Raw genomic sequence first — 14,896 nt, 5'->3', positions numbered from 1 at the left:
CGCAGCATCATTCCGGCCCAAAACGCTATCTTCATGTGTAGTACCAGGGCCCGTACAGGAGATCACAGTAGTTGTATCCGGAAGAAGGATTAAACAGTTAACCTAAAAGATACAGACAACAAAATCTCCAACATATGTAAGTAGTTTCCCATGCGGTTTTTACAGATATGTGACTGCATACGTCAGGGAGAGGAGGAACCGCTCCCTGCCGCATGCGGTCCCGTATCTCATATAGTTCTATGAGCGACCGGAGACTAACGCTGCCTCCGGTCGGCTCCGATTTGTAAACATATGCGGTTTCTAACCGGACCTTAAACCGCAGTCAACTGCGGTTTAAGGTCCCTTTAGAAACTGCATACGTTTGCAAATCAGAGCCGACCGGAGGCAGCGTTAGTCTCCGGTCGCTCATAGAACTATATGAGATACGGGACCGCATGCGGCAGGGAGCGGTTCCTCCTCTTCCTGACGTATGCGATCAAGTATCTGTAAAAACCGGGTGGGAAACCACCCTAACACTGAAACGTGTATTTTTTGGGGTGTTTTACGGATTCAAAACATTGCATTTTTCTTCCAAAACAGTAATTCGAGCGAGCACATGGTCAAGTTTTGCATTTATTTTCTCCTCCATTTTTGGGATTAAGGTGGACATTTGGCTAGTTAACTCTTCTTGCATTTGACATAGCCTCCGATCCAGAAATCTAATAGTTTTGGTTTCTGGATTCTCCCTTTGTGGCTCTGGAAGTTGTTCAAATTTTTCACTATCAATGGGTTGCAAATGCAATGTAAAATATTCTGTTTCCGGGCAAACCAACATTTCCTGTGAAAGAATTAGACACATTTTGCATCAATAATGTCCTTCGTCAATTTAGGATGTTGCGTTCCTGGTAAATTGTACATATTAATATAATAAAGTGGATTACACATTAGAGATGAGCGAACTTACAGTAAATACGATTCGTCACGAACTTCTCGGCTCGGCAGTTGATGACTTATCCTGCCTAAATTAGTTCAGCTTTCAGGTGCTTCGGTGGCCTGGAAAAGGTGGATACATCTCCTAGGTCTGTATCCACCTTTTCCAGCCCACCGGAGCACCTGAAAGCTGAACTAATTTATGCAGGATAAGTCATCAACTGCCGAGCCGAGAAGTTCGCTCATCTCTATTACACATCTTGCCCCCAAAACATTGTTGAATAGTTAATGCTTTTTGTGTAATCGATAAACAAGTGATGGCCCTGACACAACTTTTCATTTTTTGCAAAACTTTTTACCGGTGTTTGCAGCCTCAAAGTGGGGCTCTTGCGTGAACCCTGATTTGAGCAATCAAATGTGGACAGCAAGGTCAACATATTTTTAGTTCGGAGATCGAATTGATTTTCCCTTCCAATACTTTGCATCTGATATCTCCTTTTCTCCCATTTAGATTTTCTCGGTGTTATCTATAATCTGCTAAGTAATGATTATGTTTTGTATTTGGAATCTAAATTTTCCCGACTCAGAAAGGTTTTAATTGTAATAAAAATAGAAACACAAGAAGAAAACTTTTACGTTGGTTAATTTACATTAACCACTTAGCTACTATCCAAAGGAGAGTGGCCAAGATGCCTAATTATGTGTGTTTGCAAGTTTGTGCCACAAGGAGGTCACTAAGCCGGACTCACCTGATTCTCATCTGGCTTGTTGCAATTGCCACTAACACTTGGCTCCTCCTCATCTGTACATTTTGCCTGCAACTGTGTGTCTTCCTTTGGCTCATGTTCTGAAAATTAGGATTGTGGATTATATATTATTTATTTGAAAGGATTGATTGACTAACCACTTAAAAGATTGGCAAACTACGTTACCAAAATTCATATGCATTAATGTTTAAGCCATGTTGATTTTTCTGAAATACGTTAACCATTTCTGGGAATGTTTTTTCGCCTTAGTCTCAGTCAGATTTCCACACTGTGAAGGGTGGTTCATCATCAGGCATTACATCATCTCAAGCCATAGAAGGGAGAAATTCCTCACTTACTATGATACACCCAGGCCAGACCAGTTCACTGTGAAATGAGATAGGATTGGCTAAGGCTGCACACACCATCTCTGCACTAATAGCTTTTGGACTTCTGCCAGGCAAGCAGGAGTCCAAAGTCAGGACAAGAGATGTGTGGAAATGTGCTCGGGACCTGGAGGGAGACACCTGTTGTTCCATTTCTTAAATAGGTCAAACATATGTCCAATGTTTTGTGCCTTAAAAATAAGGCATTGTTACTAAGTAGAAGTGACCCAAAGGCTTTGAATCCCAAACATTTTGTGCCGCAAAGTTAACCTTTTAATTAATATAATTGTTCCCATCCAAATTCGATTGGCGGGTTTATCACCTGTAGGGCACACAGCTATCCTGTACATGCCACTGGAAGTCTGCATGAAGCGTTGTTTGAACTTTCTCACTGGAATTACCAGCCAACATACACCCTACATGCATCTATCTGGGATATACTTCAAAAGAAGCTTCTTTATTTCCAGCAGCATGAGTGAACATACAAAATGGTGCAGGTGGCCAGACAACCGCACGAGCAACGCCCGTTTTGCACGTAAAGTGCTTCTTCCAGTTTGTTGTCGTACTCCCATATCCTCCCTTAAATACCTGACCCTAATCCTGACGTAAAACAGAGGTGGGGACTAGCTAACAAGCATCCGCCGCCCTAACATTCCTCATATATTACGTCATACAAGTGCGCTCACGATGCTTCGTTGCTGCGGATACGAAAGGGACGCACACGCTGGTGCCGGAAGTGACGTGGATAAACACTCCGTCAGCTAACCTGTCGTGGCTTCCCCCGTCTCCACAGCAACTCTGCATCATGTGACATTCTTCGCACTGCGGGAAAGGAAAAATAAGAAGGGGGATACATGGTGGGGGTGTGTTGGCCGATGCAACGTGTCCCTTTGTTGGAACCCTTAATGCAGACTTACCTTACATGACCCTGTACAGGAGCTAGCGGGGTTAGCAGGATTGGAACACCCACAATCACCTACTTAACCTATCTACTTTTGGGAAATTCAAAAGTGTGGGTTTTCCTGAAAAACTCCTTTAAACTTAAAGATTTCTTTTGACACCTTAACTCCACGAACATGGCCCCATAGTTCAGAAAACAAAGTAATCCTAACTAGTTTCCCCAACCCAACAAAAACTTGGCTTACTTACTTTTTAACAATCACATTTGAAATTAAAAGAGTGCGTCAAATTTGTGCTTATGGGCAACATCTCCTTTTCACATGTTTTTAATGAACTCCCCTAGGCTTTTCTTCCCTGTTTTGCCTAATTTCCTTTTTTTTTTTTGTCAGTGTTACTTAGCATAATATATGTACTTACCTTCAGCAATCTGTCGGCGAATAGACCCCAGTCTACGAGTTTCGCGAACCTTTAAGTCGGAGAACCTTTTTTTTACTTGTTTGGGAGTGTGGAATGTTCCATATTTTTTCTTAAGATAGGTAGCTACTTGAGACATTATGTCATGTTTTTGCTGGTTCACCTGCCCTTTTGGGGCACGTGTGGCACTCAACTCATCAATGAGCCGAACCATATCCACAAGTTCTTTATGATGGAAGGTTTGCCCCCGTTGTCTGGCATTTGTGGACTGTCTTTTCTCTGAAAGAATGAAAAGTGGAATCATGAAATATCTGTTATATATGTTGTGCTTCTAATTTGTTACATATTTTTCTAAGCTTTTTAAAAGCCAAAATACCCACACGCAGAGGAACAGTGTTGGACTTGACAGTAGCAATTTTTGGGCAGACCACCAACCCAAATGTTGCAATGTCCAAATGAAATACTCTTGCTCTGCACATGTTTAAAAATTGGCAAAAGAATAGGTCCAACACATATTTTACTCCCATATCATGTACAGTAACCTCCCGACATGCGATGGCCCCGACATATGATCAAATCGACATATGATGGCCTCTCAGAGGCCATCGCATGTTGATGTCAGCATCGACATACTATGTTTTTAGATGTCGGGGCCATTGCATTAACTGCTATCCGACAGCCCAAAATGCTTAAGCTGCTGTGGGATAGCAGTTTAAGCATCCCCGGCAGCTTCACTTACCTAGCCCCGCTGCTCCAGGTCCTCTTTGCGATTCTCCGGCGTCTCCTGCAACTTCCCCCTGGTTCGAGCCTCGCTTTCTGGTGTAGTTATTACATCGCTGCGCATGCCGTCCCGGCGCAGCAACGTAATAACATCACCAGAAAGCGAGGCACGCACCCCGTAGAAAATGCCGGAGATGCCGGAGGACCCCGAAGAAGATGCCGGAGCAGCGGGACAGCAGCAGGAACCCATGGGACAGCATCAGGAGCGGTTAGGATGCTGTCAGGAGCGGCAGGGACAGGTCAGTATATAATGTACTTTTTACATTGCAACAATCCCTCAACATACGATGGATTCAACACACGATGGGTAGTTTGGATAAAATTACCATCGGATGTTGAGGGACCACTGTACTGTTTCTACACTTGTTACAATTACTTTCTCTGTTTTTGAACACAGCCACATTCCATGTTAAATCTGAGTGTACGTTCATCTAAATGGATACCCAGCAGATTTGATGATGTTTAGCTGCCAATTAATGACCACTGTATGCTGCCTTTACATGTGCCTGCTTGGATTGTAACGGTATGTTCCCACTACGGACTTTGCGCGGAATTCCACAATCGTAAGTCCGTGTTGTGAACATTACATTATTGCAAATGGGTCTCCCCGAGACCTGTTCACACTGTGGAATTTCATTTGTGCAATATTTTGCCAATGAATGTAAAGCACAACAATAACATTTAATTACAGTCAATGTTGATGGGGCAGTGTGGCGCGGTCCTAAAGCGGCCGCCTGGCAGTCTGAATCTCCGCTGGCTGAATTAAGCTATTGGAGATTCTGTTCACACTCTGAAGAGGGTGAACATAACCAAAATAGGTAGCACCAAGCAGACCCACTGCAATGTGCGAGCTGCTGTGTGCATGTGCAGTGGCCTCAAACATTGCCTCAGCCATCTGCCTAGCTACACATTGTTGTAGCTTTTTACAAACCAGTACAGAGTAGAAGTTGACCCGTTTCAAAGCACCACCAATCAGATTGCAGTTTTCATTTTAAACAATGCCTCCACCAAATTCAACCATCCCGAAAAAAAATTTCTCCGTCAAACTGCGAAATTGGACATCTGGGCAGGTTTTTAGTCATCTCCATCTATGTGTGCGAGATTTTGGCATGTGCCTTGCCTCGCACATTGGTAAAGTGTGTCAGCTCATCGTGGTCATTTTAGGCTTCAATCAAGCACTTACACATGCAGCATGCTGCGTAACATCACACGACCATTTGGAGTTTTTGTTTTGTGTTGTATGAAATAATGTTCTCATCTCAGTATGGAATGTAGCCTACCTGACGTGACACTTTTGGACTGCTCAGTGCGTGGTTGTTTGGACATCCTCACCCACGTTTTTGAATTCTTGACAGATCTGAAATATGATACCAAAGAAGATCAGGCATGGATTTATCTGACTTAAAGGGAAGTAAGAAACATCACAGTGTTCTATGTCTGAAAACATGTCTCCATTAATATTTGTAAAATTTACCCTAGCCATATGTTCAAATTTTTTAGGGTGGGTCCAAGGCATTGGGCCAACTGGGCAAAATTTTATGTTAGAAATTATTTTAGATGGCCATGTTTGCACTAACAAAGGTAATGTATCCTTAACCAGCTTGAGGTCTGTTTCCCAAAGCGCCACCCACCCCACCTGGAAGAAATGCTTCCCCCGCCCAGCCAGCACAAAAATTTGGGATCCTAAATAGTTTTACAGAATTACATTCGATCAAACTACAGGGCAGTCAAATAATGTGTTGCTAATTATTTGATGTGCATGCCAAATGACATAGGGCTACTCACAAGTGACGTCTTCTCTGAGTTGACAATCAGTTTTTCGGTTTTGGTAAACACCGAACCTGGGAGAGCACACCACAAACATTTGGTTTAAAATTCACACACAAAATGCTGCCTCTTTACCAAACCAACATGTTTTTTGCCAAAATACCTAGTGACCCTTTGTGCACAACTATCAAATTGTATGGCAACATAGGTAGCTGTATGCCCTCTATCAGGGTCTTTCTAATTAATTTTGGGCCAACAATAAAAATTAAAAATGGAGGCACCCCCTCACCACATGTGTCACTATATGTGAAGGTCACAGGACAGGGGTTATTCAAAGTGATGGGCACATCAGGGTGGCGTTAGATGTGAGGGTCACATATAATGGGGGGCATTATGTGGGAGGGGCACATGACAGGGGTGAATTCTAAGTCATGGCCATTATATGGGCAGATGACGGGGGAGGCCCTGTCATGTGCCCCTCCGAGCTAATACCCCCTGTCCTGTGCCCCATGTCCTCTGCCACTCACATCTAATGGTACCGTCATGTTCCCCTCCCATATAATGCTTCCTGTCCTGCCCCCTCAGGGGGCATTCTACGCAAGTGGCACAGGACATGGGCCATTCTAGGTGAGGGGCAAATGTCAGGTGGTCATTCTATGTGAGGGGAACATGAGTGTCCGCATGCTCATTGCGCAGCAAGGGCCTGGGACATCCCTGCATCATGAAGATCTAATTTATGACACAGGGATGTCTCTATTACACTGTCCGCCAGTGAGTGACATTGTTGACTGTACCAGTGCTCCTTCCAGGTGTCCCGCCTGTCTCCCCCCTGATGGTCTCCCTGCTTCAAACTGTCTTTAACTGACCTCCTTACTTGCATCCTGGACCATGGGATAACGAGCAGTAGGTTTTTATAATCTAACTTACCTAAGTTAATGTTATGGAGAAATGTTTTTTGCTTTTGGCTGAAACATACCTTCCTTTCGGTTGCAGCTCCGCAGTGGCGTTCTTTACTGTTTCCCAGCGGCGTCGTTGCGATCACATGTCCCCCAGGCATGATAGGCATTGGTTAACTGGTTTGGGCTCTTGCTATTGGTTGGCGCCGTGCATTAGTTTGTTTTTTTGGCGCAATTGCGCAATTTTTAAACGGACTTGCGCCAAAAATAAAATTACCAGGGACCAAAACCCCGCGAAATAAATAAGAAATGGCGGAGCTACTCACACTCACACCGAGCAACCTGGAGAGACTGAGGTAAGGCAGCCTTCAAATGGTATAATGGGTAATCAGGCCAAAAATTGCAAACATTAACAACAATGTAGATGAGGTTTAATGTTATAACCTGTATGTATTGCTAGGCAGGGCTGCCATCCCAAATAGTGGGGCCCCTTAAACAGCTAAAGGCCTGCCTGCCCCCCCAACAAAATCAACTTATTAGGCTTTTTATCAAATGTTGATTAAATCAATAAAACTACGGTAATTTGATTTGGGTTGTGGAAGGGGGTGCTGATTCATTTACAGTAAGACGGTAAGGCAAAACTACAACTCCCAGCATGTGGGACTACATAATAGGAGATAGTATATATCAGTGTTTCCCAATTAGGGGTGCCTACAGCTGTTGCAAAACTCCAGCTCCCAGCATGTGGAACTATATAGGAGTATGTAATATAGGCTAGACTAGATACTAATATATAGTCCAACATGCTGGGATTTGTAGTTTGCCAACAGCTGGAGGCACCCCTGGTTGGGAAACATTGACCTATACTATATATTACTGCAATTTCATCAGCAACCACCCACCCCCCTCCCCAAACCAAATCTAATTAATCTGGATTTGATCTAATTATTTTTAGCTAATTTAGTAGTTTGCTAAATTTTTCAGATAATGTTGGGCCATGTAAATGTCTGTTCATTTTGCGATTTTGTTATAGGCAATTTTGCGGACACATTTTTTTTTTGCTGTGGTTAAAGTTTCAGCAACGTACCTTGCAATGTCCAGTAGGTCAGTAACGTATAGGCTTTTTGAGGCTTACATTCCAGTGTTACGGCCCTTTTTTTTTTTTTTGGGTTTCCTTCGCCATAACTTGGTGTATTCCACAAAGATTAACATTTTTGTTTAGGGAATTTTCTTTGTTTCTTTGCTTTTTAACATCAGAAGCATTCCAAACTTGTTTTGTACTAATTTTTTTGGGGTAACACATCTTGACCAAATTGGGGAGAACTACTAACAGCATGGAACACACAGATTTGGCCCTGGGGTCAGTCCAAACACCCAATGCGAGAATCCATAATAGAGCAGAGATGCATAGCGACTGGATCGAGTGCGCGCATTATTTTTACAATATTGGTGTTAGGCTTGTGCAGGATAGCAAAGGAGGAGTCTGGACCTTGAAATCCTCAGGTTAGATAAAGATTTTAGTGATATGTAGATTAGGTGAAAATGGAGTACCCCTTTAAGAAATGTTGGATCTAGCTAACCTTTTTTGATTTTTTGTTTTCTTACAGTCTCACTAAAACAAGATTACAATGGAGGCACACTTACCCATAATGATGATGTGGCAGAATGAGGAAACACAACCTCAGTCCTTAATCACAAAACGTCGTCAGCCAAGAGTGTTCAGAGAGCGTGTGGCACTCAGTTCTTTTTCTGAAATGGAGATAAGACAGCAGTTTAGATTAAGTCGACAAGCAATTGAAGAACTCTACAGCAAAATCCAACCTAGTTTGGAAAGAAAGACAAAACGTAGTCAAGCCATTCCTGGAATGACAAAGTTAATAGCTGTGCTGCATTATCTCGCATCGGGCTCCTTCCAATGTTGTGTAGCTTCCAAATTTGGAATAAGTCAGTCAGCTTTCTCAAGGATTGTTCACGAAGTGGTTGAAGCCCTTTACAATGTTGTAAATGATTATATTAAATTTCCGCTAACCAGTTTGGAACAGAGGCAAATGATGGCTAAATTTTATGCAAAGGCTGGATTCCCAAACATTCTTGGCCTTATCGATTGCACACATGTGGCATTGATTCCTCCAGGCCCAATTTGAGGCAATTTACCGCAATCGTAAACTTTTCCACTCCCTCAATGTCCAAATTGTGTGTGGGCCCAATTTTTAAATTCTGGATGTAGTGGCATCATACCCAGGCTCAAACCATGATTCCTATATTTTACAACAGAGCTTGTTAGGAAACATGTTTGCAAATGGTTCCTTTGGAGATGGCTTGCTTCTAGGTGGGTTCCGGCACATTTCTTTACAATCATGTAAAATGATGTTCATTCATTCATATGTGTTTGGTGTAAAGGGACTAGTTCCCTGTTTTTAGAGAGCTCTGTATTCTGAATTTTGGGCAAGTTGCACACATTCAAACACGGATAGATTACTTGCATTGGACGAAAGTTGTCCATTGCATCTTAGCCCCTTTCCAAAGGATAGGGGATAAGATGTATGATTTCATGTATGGTGATGCAGTTAATCCACAGGATCTCTCCTTCAGCTACCCAGGTCATCTTCAGCAGCTATTGTGTGGTTTGTTGATAAGTAGTATTTTGAGCCAGATGGCCTCTACCGTTTCCACATTATTATCCTTTTTGAAAATAACAAAAAAGGGGGACAGGAATTAAAATGTTTTTAATATGGAATTATTATATTCTTGCAGGTGACAATGGGTATAGTTTGCAGTCTTGGCTGATGACCCCATACTTAAATCCTTCAACAGCTGCAGAGAAAAAGTACAATAGGGCACATGTTAAAACACGAACCCAGGTCGAGAGGCTTTTTGGCATACTAAAAAGCCGTTTCCGGTGCCTGGATATCACTGGTGGTGCCCTACTCTACAAGCCAGAATTTGTGGGTAAACTTGTTATTGCATGCTGTATTCTACATAATATTGCAAATACTCATCAAATTCCTATTGAAATAGCATCAGATTTACGCGAACATATAGCATGTCAAGGGGAATATAGACAAGAAGGCACGCATGAAGGTCGGGCAAGACAGCAGGAAATTACACATCGGTTCTTTAGAAACTAATTTTTGCAAAATTCTTTTGGAAATGTGTTAGAGCCTTTTACATATTTAATTTTACAGTAGTGTCTTTCAGATTAAATGTTACCTTGGAAACTCAGTTGGCCAGATTAAATGTTGTATTTTCCTGCTGTGGACTACTTGTTTTGTCTTGTGTTAACTGACTCCTGATTGTTCCCCCCACATTTAATTTTTGGGATTTTCTTGGTATAATTGAGCCAAAAATGGCAATCATTTAGGAATACACAACTATGAGAGACAATTAAGTAAACCTGGATATTATACTAAGGAGTTTACCTTCCCACACATTTGTTTTAATTATTTATCTTTTCTCAAAAAAATAACACACCACACAAGTTAAGACTCAAATCAGATTAGAGTTGTACATATCTGTATATATTTACATATGGTATTATATTCGCCAAAAAAAAAAACATAGCAGTTATATGTTTGTGCGATTGTTTCACATTTATGGAAGCAAAAACCAAAAAAAAAAAAGGAGGAAGATGCCTTTCTGTCTTATACATGTTGGTAAAATTTTCAAAAATAAGAAAATTAACTAAATTTCCAAGAAAAACAAAAATGCACGTGGGATAGGTAGTCATGTTTAAAGGGACATAATCTACGCCTTTTTTTAAAGCAAACTAGAACAAGTCCACAACAACTAGATGTAAACACAAACAAATTGTTAGCTAACAATCAAAATTTGGAAAAGATTTTAGCCTTTTTTTAGGTGGAAGGGAACTACAGAGAACTGACCCCATTTCTGTTTTGACATCCATCAAATATTCAGCCCTAGTAGAGGAAGGATTATTGGTCTGTTGTGAGGCAAGAACTGGTGGTGTGGGGCATGTTACCCTGTGTGTGGACAAATCTAGAACTGAGGACTGAGGAGGGGATTGAGCAAATAAATCTGACAGAGTATTTATGTTTGGTGTTAATGAGCGAGACCGGGGGAATAAACCAGAATAATTTGAAACCGAATGTAAAGTGAGCCCTGATGAGGTTGAGGCCACATCTCCTTCAACAGACAAGTTTAATGAGGCAGGTTGTGGTGACACACTACCCAAACTAGTGCTTGGATGTGTCTCAACATTAATGTTAACAATGGTGGGTGGGTCAACTGCTACTTGGCTGACACCTTGGCTTTGTAGACTTTGGGCATAGAGTTGACACATTACTTTCAAGGAATGATCAATATTTACGACAGCGTTAGCAATCACCTTAAGATTTGCCTGGTTTCGCTCAGTATAATCATTTAAGAACCGAGTTTGAGCTGGAGTGAACCCTATGTCATTGTTGATATCTTCCTCAATTGACCCAGTCTCAATTTCTTGGGGAATTGTCTCCTGTGCTATGTCCGCAGTTGGTGGTTGATCAGCTGGTCTTTCGGGCTCCTCAACTGGTGGTGCTATCGGTGAAGTATTGTCTTCTCCAAAGAACAACACCCAAAAAAAAAAAATTATGAACACTAAAAAGAGTTAGTACAAAAAAGGACAGCAGTAATAACCGTAACGCAATATATATGCCCAGTGGGGGAGCTTAGTAAAAACCTGTCCAGAGGCAAAGTTGCTGAGTTGCCCATAGCAAACAAGCAGATTGCTTCTTTCATTTTGCCAAGGTCTTGTTAAACGTGAAAGAAGCAAGCTGATTGGTTGCTATTGGCAAGTCAGCCACTTTTTGCGGGACAGGTTTTGTCCAATCTCCCCCTAAGTGTTTGTTAAGGGGATATCAGGTATGTAACACACTTTGGTATGTGCATAGTGAGGAGCCCTTATTGTAACATATATGTTGTAGTATGTCTGAATTTGGAGATCACACATGTCGTGAGTTTTACTTTGGTGCACCAGTACGTTAAATGTTTAGAAATAATCTTTTCACTTGGGTTTACGGACTTTAGGTGTGTTTGTGTTACATTTTGCAAAATCATCATTTATATTTTAACAGACTTAATAAAGGTTAATTGAAAATTTGACTTTGTGTCCACAATTTTGGAGAACACAAGGGGGGAGATTAGCAAATACCTGACCCAAGCTAAATGAGGACATTTTCTTGGGGGGTCAAAAACAGACCACTGTAGTGATTTGTCACACGCCTATTTTAAACTTAAATAATGTCTGTGATTGTTTGCTATGGGCAACTCACAATTTAGAGGGTTACACGTTTGGCAAAATAGACTACAACATGTTGGAGAAGCCATTTGTGTATTACGACACTGTTTTTGCAAATGTTTGCATGAGCATTAAAGGGGCACTCCACTGGAAAACATTTAGATTTTTTTATATTTTGAATCAACTGGTTCCTGACACGGACAGGGGTGTCATTAGAGAGCAATGTTGTCAGACCAAAAAAACTAAACGAAAAATGTATTGGTTTTAGACAGCAGCTGATAAGTACTGGAAGGGTCAAGATTTTTGGAGAGAAGTCATTTACCAATCTATTTAAAGGGTTATTCCAGGAATTTTTTTTTTTTTAGATATATATCAACTGGTTCCAGAAAGTTAAACAGATTTGTAAATTACTTCTATTCAAAAATCTTAATCCTTTCAGTACTTATGAGCTTCTGAAGTTAAGGTTGTTCTTTTCTGTCTAAATCCTCTCTGATGACTCCTGTCTCGGGAAACGCCAAGTTTAGAAGCAAATCCCCATAGCAAACCTCTTCTAGACTGAGCGTTTCCCGAGACAGGTGTCATCAGAGAGGATTTAGACAGAAAAGAACAACCTTAACTTCAGAAGCTCATAAGTACTGAAAGGATTAAGATTTATTTAATAGAAGTAATTTACAAATCTGTTTAACTTTCTGGAGCCAGTTGATATATATAAAAAAAGTTTTTTCCAGGATAACCCCTTTAACTTCCTGACACCAGTTGATTACTTAAAAAAAATTAAGAAAAATTCCAGGGGAGTACCCCTTTAACATTTGACTACGAAGATGCCAACATTAAAGGGGTATTCCGGTGCTTACACATCTTTTACACTATCCAAAGGATAGGGGATAAGATGCCTGATTGCGGGAGTCCTGCAGCTGGGGACGTCCGTGATCATGCCCGCGGCACCCTGTTTGTAATCAGTCTCCGCAGCGGGTTGTCTCCGACTCTGATTACGGGCGACTACAAGGCCGGCAGCGTGTGACGTCACACCTCTGCCCCCGTGTGACGTCGTGCTCCGCCCCTCAATGCAAGCCTACGGGAGGGGGCGCGCTCACCAGCAATTTAGATGAGAAGCAGAGAACAAATAGGAAATAACTCACCATGCCTCTGGTGTGCTAAAGCCATCACATCCAGATCAGCAACCCCTTCTATTTGTTCAGTGGCAAAAGTTTTTCTGACCAGTTCCTCCATGGTGCTAAATTGTATGTTAACATGAGGAACAACAGAAGTTCCTCGCCTTTTCCTGGTTAAAATACCCATTTTTTTTTTAACTTGGCTTCGCAAGTCATTCCATTTTTTTTTTATTTGCCCCACATTCCTCTTATCCACTCCAACTGCATTGACACAAACGAGAACTTCCTTCCACAGATTATTCCGAAAACCAAGAGTCGTTTGTGACTTATTTACAAACAGGTCGTCAAATTGCAAAACAACCTACAAAAAAAAAAAAAAAATTGTCATTAAGATTACAATCTGCAATACATTTGAATTAACCACCAACCAAAAAAACAAACTAAACCAGACCCAAAAAAAAAAAAAAAAAAATGGGCAAATGTGGGTAAGGAATATGGCTAAAAAAAAGATAGGTAATGAACACCTAAAAGCTTATGTTCACACAAGTCTTGCTTTTAAGGGAACTTAACAAGATAGATAGTTACAATTGTTCCAAAGCTAGAAAAGCAAAATGGTTGAGATTTAGCAACACTTGTGTAGATGAAGAGTAGGGCAGTTGCCCATAGCATCCAAGCAGATTGCTTCTTGGAGTTTTGAAGATGCCTATGAAAAATGAAGTAAGCTTTCTTATTGGTTGCCAGGGGCAACAGCACCACTCTTCCTCTGCCCAGGTTTGGATAAATCTCCACCAATGTGCCTACAAGCTAACTAGCTAAAATCAGACACACAGCAAGCACATGTGTACAGGCTCTAAGGGATTTGGAACCGGAGATAATTGATTGGCCAGATTGAAGGCAGCATATTTTTAAGAGTGCAACCAGGGCCATCATGCTTTTGTTACAAATCAATAACACTGTGTAAAATACCCATCAAAACACATATACTTTAATGGTCCTGGGGTATTAGATAACACAATGTAACTTATAATATGAGACGTACAGGTGTAGAAAGCACACACATATTAAAACACTACCAAGTCTATGTGGACAACATTTAACATAAAACAAGAACAAATAGGTTAACAAACAAGAAAGCAGCGGGCTTCAAACTGGGGCCCTCCAGATGTTGCAAAAAAAACTAACTCCAGGCATGGCCAGACAGCCAACAGATGTACGGCCATGCTGGGAATTGTAGTTGGAGAACATCGGGAGGGCCCCAGTTTCAAGAAGACTGCAATAAATACTAGCTTTAACCACAAGCAGCATTGAATGTTAGCAAAACAAAGAAAAAGTCTAGTTTCCAAAGAAAATACTATATCCTACAATATCAATCACACCAAAATGAAAAATCAAACACGACGAATGACAAACAAATTTTAAACACAAAAAAGATTAACACATACCTCTTCAACCAAAACCAACATTTCGCGCTGGGAAAAGTTTTTATGCTTGCTATACCCTAAACGACGAGTATTATAAACACACACATTAGAGGGACCAGGTGCACTAGTATCTCCTGCGAAGGATAAATCCTCTGCAATCTCCTGGGACATTATCTAAATGTTAAAGGAAAATGCAGAAACAACAACCTTAATATAAAGAAAATGCCTTGGGAACAACAGACATGTATCACTGAATAGACCAACATACCTTGATGCAGGATAGACCGTTTTGCAAGGCAACTTCCACTCTTGTCCACCTTGGATCAATTGTG

At 41.2% G+C, this 14,896-nt stretch overlaps 4 protein-coding genes across 4 annotated transcripts; 2 read left to right on the top strand and 2 right to left on the bottom strand.

Annotated features, from left to right (window-relative positions):
* Nucleotides 1–541: 541 nt before the first annotated feature.
* LOC130277436 (uncharacterized) lies at nucleotides 542–3,834 on the bottom strand. Its single transcript, XM_056528108.1, has 4 exons — nucleotides 3,732–3,834; nucleotides 3,359–3,634; nucleotides 1,659–1,756; nucleotides 542–817 (listed from the first exon to the last, which is right to left on the bottom strand). Exons 1-4 carry the CDS (start codon nucleotides 3,832–3,834, stop codon nucleotides 542–544), a joined length of 753 nt encoding a protein of 250 aa, XP_056384083.1.
* Nucleotides 3,835–6,739: 2,905 nt separating this feature from the next.
* On the top strand, nucleotides 6,740–8,977 carry LOC130277544 (putative nuclease HARBI1). The gene is made up of 2 exons (XM_056528224.1): nucleotides 6,740–6,805; nucleotides 8,406–8,977. Exon 2 carries the CDS (start codon nucleotides 8,427–8,429, stop codon nucleotides 8,940–8,942), a length of 516 nt encoding a protein of 171 aa, XP_056384199.1. The 5' UTR covers nucleotides 6,740–6,805; nucleotides 8,406–8,426; the 3' UTR covers nucleotides 8,943–8,977.
* Nucleotides 8,978–9,018: 41 nt separating this feature from the next.
* Nucleotides 9,019–10,042, top strand: LOC130277545 (putative nuclease HARBI1). Its single transcript, XM_056528225.1, has 2 exons — nucleotides 9,019–9,127; nucleotides 9,553–10,042. The coding sequence occupies exons 1-2, from the start codon at nucleotides 9,088–9,090 to the stop codon at nucleotides 9,924–9,926; spliced, it is 414 nt and encodes a 137-aa protein (XP_056384200.1). The 5' UTR covers nucleotides 9,019–9,087; the 3' UTR covers nucleotides 9,927–10,042.
* Nucleotides 10,043–10,612: 570 nt separating this feature from the next.
* LOC130277435 (t-SNARE domain-containing protein 1-like) lies at nucleotides 10,613–14,606 on the bottom strand. Its single transcript, XM_056528106.1, has 3 exons — nucleotides 14,586–14,606; nucleotides 13,171–13,504; nucleotides 10,613–11,349 (listed from the first exon to the last, which is right to left on the bottom strand). The coding sequence occupies exons 1-3, from the start codon at nucleotides 14,604–14,606 to the stop codon at nucleotides 10,613–10,615; spliced, it is 1,092 nt and encodes a 363-aa protein (XP_056384081.1).
* Between the last annotated feature and the right edge of the window lie 290 nt (nucleotides 14,607–14,896).

Source organism: Hyla sarda, chromosome 6 (assembly GCF_029499605.1).
Source record: "Hyla sarda isolate aHylSar1 chromosome 6, aHylSar1.hap1, whole genome shotgun sequence".
Taxonomy (NCBI): Eukaryota; Metazoa; Chordata; class Amphibia; order Anura; family Hylidae; genus Hyla; species Hyla sarda.
Note: the sequence above shows the minus strand (reverse complement) of the source record. Positions and strands in the feature narration are given on the sequence as shown.